Source organism: Eucyclogobius newberryi, unplaced genomic scaffold, assembly GCF_026437365.1.
Source record: "Eucyclogobius newberryi isolate DKJ021-1_F unplaced genomic scaffold, fEucNew1.0.hap1 SCAF_17, whole genome shotgun sequence".
Lineage (NCBI taxonomy): Eukaryota > Metazoa > Chordata > Actinopteri > Gobiiformes > Gobiidae > Eucyclogobius > Eucyclogobius newberryi.
In genome coordinates this window covers 22,582,075-22,593,908 of record NW_027315801.1, presented here as the reverse complement: position 1 = coordinate 22,593,908, position 11,834 = coordinate 22,582,075, and the positions used below count along the sequence as shown (strand labels likewise).

The 11,834-nt window shown below is 42.2% G+C and overlaps 1 protein-coding gene across 3 annotated transcripts; it reads right to left on the bottom strand.

Annotated features, from left to right (window-relative positions):
- Nucleotides 1–408: 408 nt before the first annotated feature.
- Nucleotides 409–11,602, bottom strand: mmp23ba (matrix metallopeptidase 23ba). Of its 3 annotated transcripts, none has more exons than XM_072449482.1 (8): nt 11,203–11,602; nt 9,788–9,924; nt 3,398–3,615; nt 2,960–3,127; nt 2,705–2,869; nt 2,029–2,139; nt 783–909; nt 409–698 (listed from the first exon to the last, which is right to left on the bottom strand). In XM_072449482.1, the coding sequence occupies exons 1-8, from the start codon at nt 11,329–11,331 to the stop codon at nt 524–526; spliced, it is 1,230 nt and encodes a 409-aa protein (XP_072305583.1). In that variant the 5' UTR covers nt 11,332–11,602; the 3' UTR covers nt 409–523. The 3 variants fall into 3 exon arrangements, with proteins under 3 accessions (XP_072305583.1, XP_072305585.1, XP_072305584.1); XM_072449484.1 differs by having other exon boundaries at nt 9,788–9,920; nt 11,203–11,598; XM_072449483.1 differs by having other exon boundaries at nt 3,398–3,537; nt 11,203–11,597.
- Between the last annotated feature and the right edge of the window lie 232 nt (nt 11,603–11,834).

Below are 11,834 nucleotides of genomic sequence, written 5' to 3'. Positions count from 1 at the left end.
TTTAACAGCCTCAAAACTCTTTTAGAAAGCATCACACGCAATGTGTCTTTTGCCAAAGTTGTGTCTAAATCAAACTGCAACCTCCCAATTGCACAATAAATCCACTAGTATGCGCAATTACCTTTTTTGGTCTAGTCTCGTGCATTGCGTTGCTTAACATATTTGCATCAGTAATGTGAAAAGGAGTTAAATGTATTTACACCAAAAACAGATTATTTTTGGATTTGGACAATATCTCTTGGTGTAAAATAGAACTACAAGAGAGATACAGGATGAATACAGTTAGAACTTTGATGTGCCTATTGTGGATGTTTTATGTCACTGAGGAAACTTGAGAATAAATGCCAACCCCAAAGACCACTGTGCAAACACCACTTACAATTCTGCTACCAATTATGCACATAAGAGTCACAAAAATACTTTTATTAGTTGCAAAAGTGAAACGCCCTTACAAGTGATCAGTAATTGTAATTGTTAGATAAACTGGTAGAGAATGATGTGCCCTGTTGTGGGACCCGCCGGTTCAGAAGCGCACTCGGACCCTCCAGGAATATGTGGTGAGCACTCGGCTCCTTTTGCGCACCACGCAGGTGTAGAGGCCCTCGTTGATGGCGTTGGCCACAATGGTGATGTGATCGTCCTCCAGAGAGATGTAGTTGGGATGGGAGTACTCCAGCAGCTCCCCGTCCTTGTACCAGCTGGGACACACGAAGGATCATGGGAAAAACAGTTTCTTCAGTAGTAGTGTAGTATTGATTATAAAGTAAAACTGGAACACTTACTGTACTTTGCCTTTCTTTGATGCTATTTTCTTCCCACAGCGGAATGTGAGCTGCTTTCCCTCCACCACCAGTTTGTGTTTAGTCCTCGGAGGAGTTGGGGTCGGAGCCACCGTTGGGAAAGGAAACTCTGAAAATAATCCAAACAGAAAAGGTTTAACTCAAAATATATCCACGTTATAACACGGAATAATAATGCTGGATTAAAAATGCACACAAAACATTTAAATTCTGATTGTCAGGTTATTATGTGTGACTAAATGTGCCCTTCAGGATTGTATCAGAGTGTTGTTTATGTCTCAGAATGAGCTCTTTAGGAAATACAAACATTCAAGTCTTGTATTCATCCATTACCCCAGTAGAGCAAGTATCTGGGCAGTGGAATGCGAAAATCAAATTAAAGTAAATCATTTAAAGATTTTCCTCCCTAGTATTTATCAACTGTGCTACTTGATTTGAAACGTGATTGAGTAATGTGTTATACCTGCTGTGGTATTCTGTGTATTTTAGCCTGCTGCCTTGTTATCAAGCATCTGCTGGTTTTCCATTCAAAGCTTTGAAATTGTTTGTTTCAGTCCAAATACTAACTTTGACCTACACTAACTGATAACCAGAATCATCTGCAGCCATTTGCTTGGTTAGTAATACAGCAGTAGTGTGTTATTTTTGAGTCATTCTGACCTCTTATTGTACAGTACAATGTTCTAGCTGCTCCTGACCCCAGAACAAAACCCGGCTGCAGTGTCAGTGTCACACTGTGTCCCTCTGGTTCCTGCTCCAGAATTCCAAATTGACCTTGTGTCTATAACCCTCAAGCCACAGTCTGAAATTCCAGCGGTTTGGAGTCGCTGTGGAATTTTCCACAGCCGTACTACGTTTCCCAATCAACAATGAGGAACAGATCAGAGCCAGCCAGCAGTGCTATCCTCTGCTGTCCCCCACACCAGGATCCTCTGCTGTGCCACTGTCCCGCACTCTGATGTCTAATGTGATGCTGACACTGGAGGCACAGAGCATTAAGTGTCTTGCTCAAAGACATAACACCAGTATGCATTGGTGGGACTGGGACTGCAGAGTAGAAAGGCAACAGGCGCTTGTGGGTTTGGTAATTGAGTTTCACTTGTAATAATAGAACTTTAGTTGTAGGAATAGTGATGAATGAGTGATAACATCAACAATAGTAAAGGTTGTAGGAATAATATCAGACCCAGTGTGCATAGGCTTTTCTCTGGAATAGTGTGCATCTTACCGTAGCAGAAATCACAGCTGGAGGGGCAGTGCTTCTGCATGAGCCTGCGTTTGCTGTCGCAGTAGCCTTTCAGAGCCCAGGCCTCGCAGATGAATAAGCGGTCCAGACATCCTGAGGGGGCAAAGGGGCGGGCCATAGGGGAGGGAGTCAGGAGAAAGCCTTACTCAGCACAGAGACACTCTGCTCCCACACTCTCTGAGGATGACTCAGTATGAGCACACTCTAGTGCCACGTGGCTCTTGGTGCCAGCTGTGTCATGTGCACTGGACTTACACAACTGTAGAGGCACTTCAAAGAAAAGAACTTCTACTCTAGTTGTCAAACTGCCTGGAGTCAACTGACTCAAGAGTTTAATGTTTGTTGAAGTTGCAAATAATGAAAAGTTTCAGAAAAATATTTGAGATTGGGGTTAAACTCACTTGGTAAACTTTATAGATTTAGTAGTCTCATGTTGTCTCATCAATTAAATGGCAAAAAGTACATATAACATAAAACAAAAGTCTACAAATTTGCAGCTAGAGAAATAGATGGGACATGGAACAAGATTTCTGTCAATGTTTACCTCCAAATAAACTGGGCTACAGTCAGCTTCCATGCCAGACTTTTATCTTTCCTAACAAATGATGTTATTTTCTGCCTTAGTGTCCATAAAGAGCCTATAGTTTAATTTCTGTACCATAAAGGCGATGCAGACCCCACACCTCATCCTGGGTGATGAGTTTGCGCCCTGTCAGTGTGGCGTTCAGGTGCATTATGGATTTGGGGTCCATGGAGTGCATGAGTCCCAGAGCGTGTCCGATCTCATGAGTCGCTACGTGGACCAGGTCAGTCAACCACACCCCTGAAACAAAACTGCATATTCATTAGATTTCTGCAATGTTACTCTGTCCTCTAATATACCACATCATTGAAATAAACAGTGATAGCCTGCCTTTCTTCCAGCTGAAACGCATATTTCCTAGGATCCAATACTCGTGATCGTCAAAGTGGATCTCTCCAGTGGGTGGGAAGAAGGCGTGTGCCAGCTCTCCGGTGATGCCATCAAAGCAGTGGTGTAAGTAGGACTGCAAACAGTCTGTGTGGTTGACAGGGTAGAAGCCTGAGGAGCACAAAGATACATATTACACACATGTACCTTTGCTGTGTGCCGTAGATTATTGACAAACACGTGGATTCAAAGGCTAGAAACTGTTTGGTCTTCAAGATTAACATATGACATGTAACAAGGATGGGACATCTAAGACTTGAGTGAGTTTGCTCTAAGTTCCCCATTATGAGCAGTATTCTTTTGTAGTAAACATAATTAATTTAATGGACAAGACTTGGTGGAGAGAGCACAGATGAGTTAAATGTCGTTAAGACCTCTCACCAATCTTAATATCTGCGTCCTGGTCGGTTGGCACCTCTCTGAAGGTGAAGGGGGACACGTCGCTCCACGTGCCGAACGCTCTGGCGATACCCCGGCGCGTGTCGCTGGCATTGATCAGGTTTGTGGGGAAGGAGAGCAGCCTGGCAGACACAACAGAGTGTGGTGAGTATGTGGTGAGAGCAGCTCTGTGGACACACATTCCTCCACAGCACAGCACTCTGCCAAAACACAAGGGCTACTGTTCAGACGGCGCAAATCCCACAAGCACCACACCACAACTCCATTACCCCGAGTCCAGAGCTGAGAGGAGCAGAGGCAACAGCACTGCAGTCCAGCTAAAGTATACAAAAGAGGCTGAAGGTCTGTCTGCTCCGCTCGACCATGTGGATATTGATCAAATTATTGTCATGTCTGTGTCCTATTTATCATGAGTCACGACGATCTTACGGCATATGGGTCACGATGAACTTTCTGTGTATTTTCTGATTATCTGTGGACTAGTCTAAACAATCTTAAAGCGGACGTCATATCAACGTCAGGCCATTTTATCAGACCCAAGCAACAGCTTTATAAAACACAGCTAAATCTTGTGAAGAGTTGAATCTCAGCTGCAAGACGAACAACACGCTACTGTTTTGCCTGTTTTTCCATGTTTTCATCAAATAAAGAACTTGAGAACGATCCTCGCCTCCCGCAGTCTGTATAGACTAAACTTCGACAGAATTGGTGGAGGATGCGGGTCTCTCATCGTGCTTGGAAAGGAAACATCTGAATTTTCCTCTAAACAATTCTCTTCTGACGACGCATAGCGTCCAGTAACGGTTCAGCTGGGAATAATGGGAGAACAAGGACACCGAGCCGAGAGAGAGACAAGAGGAGTCAATTGCCAGTTTATTTTTGACCTACCATTGTGACTGGGACATTCAACAAAAGTAAGGCAGAAACCTCTTGTATTTATTACGAAAATCTGCACATTGAAAATGCTAAATTGTTAAAGTTTGCCAAAACTTGACAAAAAAATTTTTGACCAAAATTTTAAAGTATGGATTTAGTGATAGTTTAGACAATCAGTTGGACTGATTTAAAGAGGAGTTGGACTCCGGGAAAAAAAATAAAACGTATTTTATTTAGTTAATTTAATTAGTTCAAGTTTGTATTCTATTTACATTTTTATTTTAATTTTTTATTTTGAATCTTCAATTTTAAATAAAAAATTTAATATAATTTTTTCCCTAAACGTATTTCATTTCGTTATTATTGTTATAATTATTGTTCGAATTATAATAATAATAGTTATTATTTTATTTTTTTATTGTTTTTGAAATACCACTGACTGCCACACTTTTTTATTATCAAATAATAATAATTATAAAAAATTAAGATATAGATAAATTAAATAAAATTAACCTTATTCCATTCAAAATGAATACATTTTTGAAGGATCTCGAAAACACAATCCGTGCAAATGAAACCCAAAGGAAGCAAAAAAGCAAACAACACAAATGAAGAACCTCTTCCAAAAATACGCAGAGAAAAGATTGATTAATCACGGTGATGAAGCAGTGGCTCCCACAGAACAACAATGGAATTGTATTCATGACTATCATCAATCTAAGGTCCTGCATTACAAAACACATCAGATTTGGACAGTGAAAGGAAAAACTGTTGACAAAAAGAAACTGAAAGAACATGAAGAAAAATTATCATTTTCAGTGAAACTACATAAAATGGCAAAAGACATTTTAATCAGAAAAGAGAGACTATTTCTGGCCAATATTCAGGTGAAACAATCAGAAAAAACAAAATGAAACAGAAAAACAGAAGTGATAAGAGCATCCCTTTTGGAGTGAATAACAAAAACAAAGATGGAGGCTCTAGAACAGATGAGGAGAGCGAGCAGACTGGGGTACAAGGTCGACGTCACAGCTATAGCGCCCCCCCCCACCTCTGGCCAAAGGAGAACTGCAGTGCCCCTCCGCTGAAAACGAACATCATAGCGCATATGCACAACTAGCGAAAGAACTGAAGAAAATTATGACAGAAACGGAACAAGAAAAAACAGTTCCCCACACTTCTACTCCAGCGGTTCCTCCCCTGCAGTACTCATCCATGGATTCATCTCTGATAAAAGGTACAACCAGAACCATACCACAGCTGCCATCGAAACATACTGTAGTCTTGGGTACTCTGACTATGGTTCCGTCAGAACCCACTCAAGAACAAAGACAGATGCAGGATTTGAAGGAACAGGTGTTAGCTCTGACAACATTGGTTTCCAGCCAAAATCACATCTCCAAATTCATGCTCGAGCAAACAGTGGCTCAAAAAGATCAACTTGCCACCAGTGCATGGTCACCACCTGGATTGGCTTCGGACACAGATGAAGAAAGAAGATTACAACTACTACTGGAAGAAAAGGAACGGGAAGTGGCGGCTGAGCTACGCAGGAAACAAGAAAAACAGCTTGGACGAAAGGGGGAACCAGTCACAGTCCTAGGAACTGGGCTAATAGAAGCTAAAAGTAAGAAGCAAGCACAGCAGAAACTCCACATTCACAGAGGAGTGGAACAACAGAAGAAAACGGGTTCAGACCCATTTGTGTCAACACCAAATCAATATGTGGTGGGAGCATTCACAGGAATGGTGGATGAGCATGGATACGATGACGCTTTCTTGAGTGGAGAACTTCACCCGCTCCCCATACACAAGGGTACCAAGGAAGAAGATGATGAGTTCTCTAGCAATGAAGAGGCTCCTCCTCTCATTGCACCTCTCCGAATGACTGCAAGTAACCAAGGAGTGTACCAACCATTCGCATTGAAAGATCTAGAAGGGCTGATGTTAAAACTGCCCGAACTGACACAAGGTGCACCGGCCTTCCTCAGAGCATTAACCATGAATACTGTGGGAGAAACACTTTGCTGGGGAGATGTGTCTGCAATTCTTATAAGAGCAACAGATGAGAATACGGCGGCCAGGATCCGTTCTGAAGTATCCAAACAGATTCATGCTCCAGTTAGAGCATCCACATCATTTGCCACCATCAAGCCTCAGTTAACTCAGGTACTTAAAGGAATGTATCCCACCTGCCTTCCTGACACACTGTTGGCTCTGGAAATGAAAAATGATGAAGACTACTTTACATATAAGCAAAGAGCTAAAGCACAGTTCCATGATGCAACTGGAGAGCCCATACAACCTGGTACTGGCAACACTCTCATGTTCTTTTCTACTCTGGTAAAAGTAGAAAAAGCTTCAGTTGTAGTCATCTGGACTCAGTTAGAAAAAAATAGACGTTTCGACTCTCATCCAAGAGTCATTGTCAATAAAAGAATTTAGATCGAGAATTCCGATATTAATACTGTTCTGTGGTAAGACCCGCCCATTGGGAGGAGCCTTCCTGAAGTAGAAAGAGTTGTTTGTTTCAACAGAAACTCCCCCCTTGTATCTACCGAGCTAGCCTATTCAGAATTTTAATGGGCTATTAGAATCCTCTTTGTCTTTGTGAGACCCTGGCTCAACCACCCTGAGTACCTGATTAGCATCTAAATGTCCTGGTCCTGGTCCTCTACCTTTCCAGGGGTTCAGTAACCCATTATAAATAACAGGAAGATTAAACCTAAGCCCTCCATTTCTGTTTAAAGAAGGTCTTTCTTTTTTAACAAAAATAGCTTCCTTGACTCCTCTTTCAAACCATCTTTTCTCCCTGCTTAAAACCTTCACCTCACCGTCTTCAAACGAGTGATTAGAGGCTTCAAGATGGAGATGCACGGCACTCTGAGGTCCTGAACTTGTATTTCTTCTGTGCTGATAGAGCCTCTTGTGTAGAGGCTGTTTAGTCTCACCTATGTACCGTTCTTTACAGCTTTCTTCACTGCATTGGATCGAATAAACTACATTGCTCTGTTTTTGAGTCGGCAACTTGTCCTTAGGGTGAACCAGTTTTTGTCTTAAAGTGTTTCCTGGTTTAAAATAAACAGGGACTTCGTGTTGTCTAAAAATTCTCTGCAGTTTTTCCGACAGGCCAGACACATAAGGGATAGAAACACCCTTCCTTCTCTGTTCAGTTTCCCTTTTGTCCTGCTTCTTGGTTCTCTTCACTCTGTTGAGAGCCCAAGCGGGGTAACCACAGGCTGAGAGGGCATTTCGGTAAAAGGACTACCTAAATGTGTCCAGGATCATTTGGCTGATGTTGTTGGTCTTTACTCAAAGACAGAAAAAGAGTTTGATGCCAACTGCCAACATCACGTTGCTAAGTACCTGAAGGGAAAAAAAGGACGGAATGAGGATATGGAAAAAATGAAAATGGCAAAGATCAAATTACAACTCAAAAAGCTCCAAAAGGGGTGAATGATAAAAAAGAAGCAAAATAAGTCTGCCAAGGTAATGACTGTGGCAACAGAAGAGACTCCAGTGTCAGACAGTGCCCAACTGATTGCTATGGCGGTTAAAATGGTCATGGGACAAGTACAACCCACTATGACACAACCACAGGCCGTCCCATCCGCCACAGGACCAAAGAACAACACACCTGCTTCAGAAATCATCTACAATCAAGGACGTGAACGTAACACATTATCTCGTGGAAGAGGACGTGGGGCAGGAAGAGGACAAAACAGGTTCAGCGTGACTCCTGATCAGTGCTTTAACTGCTTTGGAACTGGACATTGGGTTTGAGACTGCCCCATAGGGCAAACACAAAGAGGTCAACACCAAATGGCCCCAAACCAACCTGGCCAATTTCAAAGACCTCAAATGATGAATATGAGTCAACCCATGTCAAGCCAGAATCATCTACCACCACCCTTGCCCCTTGTGGTCTCCCTGGTGATACCACATCTTTGGGCCTTGGGCTGGCACTGTTTCTGTTTTTCACCATTATTGTTATTGCCTGTGTATTGATTATGATTTGATGCTGTGCTGTCTTAGATCACTTATAGAACGCTTGATTGCATCTGCTCTTACTAGACAACCTGCTTATCTTTTGACCCTGATTACACACGCTATTACTCTGCCAAACACGAATCTAACTCTGATAGTGACAAGACTCCTATACTTTTTCCAGAATATGATTACTACATCCCACCATGTGTTTACACTAACTGGGGATGCTCCTTGTCTCACACCGATTTTTACTGAATGTAAAAATGTATATAATGATTTAATATGATTTTTAAACATTTAATATGTTTTTGGGGGGTTTACGTTCTATTATTTATCTATTATTTTGTGAGGTTGCGTCTGGCGCCTCTTTAGTGTGATCACATGTGGATGTGATCAAAAGGGGGAATTGTGGATATTGATCAAATTATTGTCATGTCTGTGTCCTATTTATCATGAGTCACGACGATCTTACGGCATATGGGTCACGATGAACTTTCTGTGTATTTTCTGATTATCTGTGGATTAGTCTAAACAATCTTAAAGCGGACGTCATATCAACGTCAGGCCATTTTATCAGACCCAAGCAACAGCGATATAAAACACAGCTAAATCTTGTGAAGAGTCGAATCTCAGCTGCAAGACGAACAACACGCTACTGTTTTGCCTGTTTTTCCATGTTTTCATCAAATAAAGAACTTGAGAACGATCCTCGCCTCCCGCAGTCTGTATAGACTAAACTTCGACAACCATCAGTGTAATAAATACAGACACCGCTGATGTCAAACAGTTTACTCCTGGATCCCTGTGGCTACAGTCAGTGAAATGGGGATACAATTTTCTTCGAAGGCAGCAGCAGTTTCATATAAACTAGTCAAAGTTCCTCCTGTGACCAGACGGTTGCACGTAGCATTGAGTAATGATTTCTATCATTTCCCAGATGGACTATAAAACCGGGTAATAAACGCATTGTGAACATTTTATAAGCAGAAGAACGTCTACTTTGTTTTGTTGGCAGGTAACCAAATCAAGCACTTGCTTATGGATGTTTTCAGTCTTTCTTATTCTTTTTTCTTTGGCTGTTCCTATCAGAGAGCAGCTCCATAGAAGCCCATCACAGGAGGTTTTATTTAGAGTTCAGTCTCCACAGTGCCTGTGGTCCCATTGTTTATGAGGACATTCTCGAGACACTTTTGCAACAACCTTGGTGTCTGCTATTCCTTTGTGTAGAGTCTGCAGAAGAATCAGGAGATCATAGAAAAGCTCCAACTGCTCACTTTAAAGTAACTTAAAAAGTTTACAGTAGATAGCAGCTCAGTGGTCAATGTTATATGGATTGGATTTTGTGGTTAAGATAAATTTATATGACCTATCATTCAATTATTCTACATACACTTGACTACAATGACTACATGTTACTGGCTGTGCTTGATCTGTTGATTCTTCAAATGGCTCTATTGAGCTCCTGCTCTTGCTCTGTTGAGTGTGAAGGAGGAGCATGTGTCTTACTTGTATGTGAGCTTCAACTTGTCCCATTTGAGCTGCTCGGGCGTCAGGGTGTAGCGTTTGTTCCGAGACAGATGGAGCACCTGGGAGCGGGCCTCTTTGCGGATGCCGATGAGCAGGGAAGTGGTGTAAGGTTCTTCCTTAGACAAAGAAAAACCTGCAGTTAATCAGTTACTGTGCATAAGCTACACTGTCTAAGTAGGCTGCTGACCCTGCTGAGATACACAGTGAAATTTCCACAAGAATGTGAATTATTTTAATAAGCTCCTCACAACAGTTGGAGTAAACTTTGTCTGTATATGGAAAAGTGAGCTGTGTTCAGTGGCAGGTGTTCTGTATCCGCTCACATCATCTGCGCTGCAGCACAGTCCTGAGTCCTGGCACGGCACCATGTTTTTCTAAAAGACACTCGTGAATGACTCCATGTATCAAAGGTGGAAAATTATTTGAAGAAGCAGAAAAGAGCTGGATTTTAGACTAGAAATAATTGTAGCCATCATGGATTGTGCAGCAGCTCAGATTGGATTTAACAAAGTGATAAATGTATGCTTAGGTTGACCAGCAGCTAAAACAAAGTGACCCAGGGGTTAGGTTTTCTGATGAAGAAAAGGGGTAATGTATAATGATCACTCTCAAGCTAATCTCTCTATCAAAATCCAAGGTAAAACAATGTATTGCTGTCATAATACAGAGTAATTTAACCTGCCATAGAATAAGCGATAAAAGTTTATATTTATGTGATGCAAATTATTTGTGGTCAATGTGTGTTTACTGCCCAATTTGCTGCTTCCTGTTTGGCTTAGAGCTGGACCACGCTTGGCCCACACTCTGCTCTTCCTTCACTTCCTATAATATGTGTGTAGATATCACTCCCTCTGTGTGGCCCTGTTTTCAGAGGTCAGTGCATTGGTACAGAGTCTGCTCTGAAGGTCCTACAACTGAGCGCACCGCATGATCCATCTTTGTTGTCTCTTATTACATCAGTTACAAATCCAATCTCAAACTCTTAGCACACACAGAGATAAAGCATGCAAGCAGAAGTCTGGAGCTTGGCAGAATGAGAGTGTGGACAAATCCCGCAGGGAACCACCTGGAGCACACACTTCTAGGGACTCATAAATGCACATTATACTTCATAACTATTATGCAAACAATTCATGCCCATCTATCATGCTCTTCATGTAAAAGGGCAGTTAGACTATCTAGGCTCAACATAGTCAACATTTCAAGTAACCAAAACGGTGATCTCACTTAAACATCACTAGAGAATTGTTTTTAAGTGTCACACATTATGTGGCAACCAAGTGTCTATTTTGTAACAGACATGAGCTTGTCTAAGGCACCACGTGCCGCCCTTAGAAGTGATATTTCGGTGTCTTTCTATGAACACTAGATTGTGGTGTGGTGTGCGCACTCACCTCGCTGGTCCAGGAGAGGACGGCAGCTCCGTGCGTCCCGGCGCACAGCAGGCTCAGCAGCACGGCCAGCACAGAGGCGCGCTCTGCCCTTCGGGATCCGCTGTCTGGGTCACTAATTGAAAAGGCCATCCTAACTGCTCCACAAACAGCAATAGTCCCTCTGGAGCCAGACAGCTTTGGTGCGCAGGGGACTCAGGGTTACTTGTTGCCCATGGCGTGAAGGATGCTGCTCTGAACAGTACTGGCTGCGCTGAGAGCAGACTGATCTGCTCCACTCTGTTCCACAACTTTGGTTTCACGTTACTGCACACATGGGGCAGCGGGTCAGTGGCGAGACGAGCTAATGAAAAGCACACGCGTCTGTCCGTCACAACACTGTCTGTGAACCATTAAAACCATACGCTTTATTGGCAGTTTACACAACTTTGTACAGAAAGACCATGCATGCTGCATAGAGGTTAACCATATTGTCGAACGCAAATCAATATTATTGATCAAGTTATATATTTCTATCATTGATAAACTTTTTTTTTCTTAATTCATGTACATCAACACAACCGTTGGTGTTAATATGTGTGACGATGTGTGACGTGTATTTCTTTTAAGTTTGTAGGGTTTTATGACCTATTTAG

Bases quoted from the DNA above. Each gene is read 5' to 3' on its own strand.
- mmp23ba (XM_072449482.1), bottom strand. From the start codon at position 11,331: ATGGCCTTTTCAATTAGTGACCCAGACAGCGGATCCCGAAGGGCAGAG. The intron at 2,870-2,959 runs GCAGGCTATCAC...GTTTTGTTTCAG, and splicing joins GCGTTTCAGCTGGAAGAAAG to GGGTGTGGTTGACTGACCTG. The intron at 699-782 runs GTAAGTGTTCCA...CGTGTGTCCCAG, and splicing joins TCAAAGAAAGGCAAAGTACA to CTGGTACAAGGACGGGGAGC.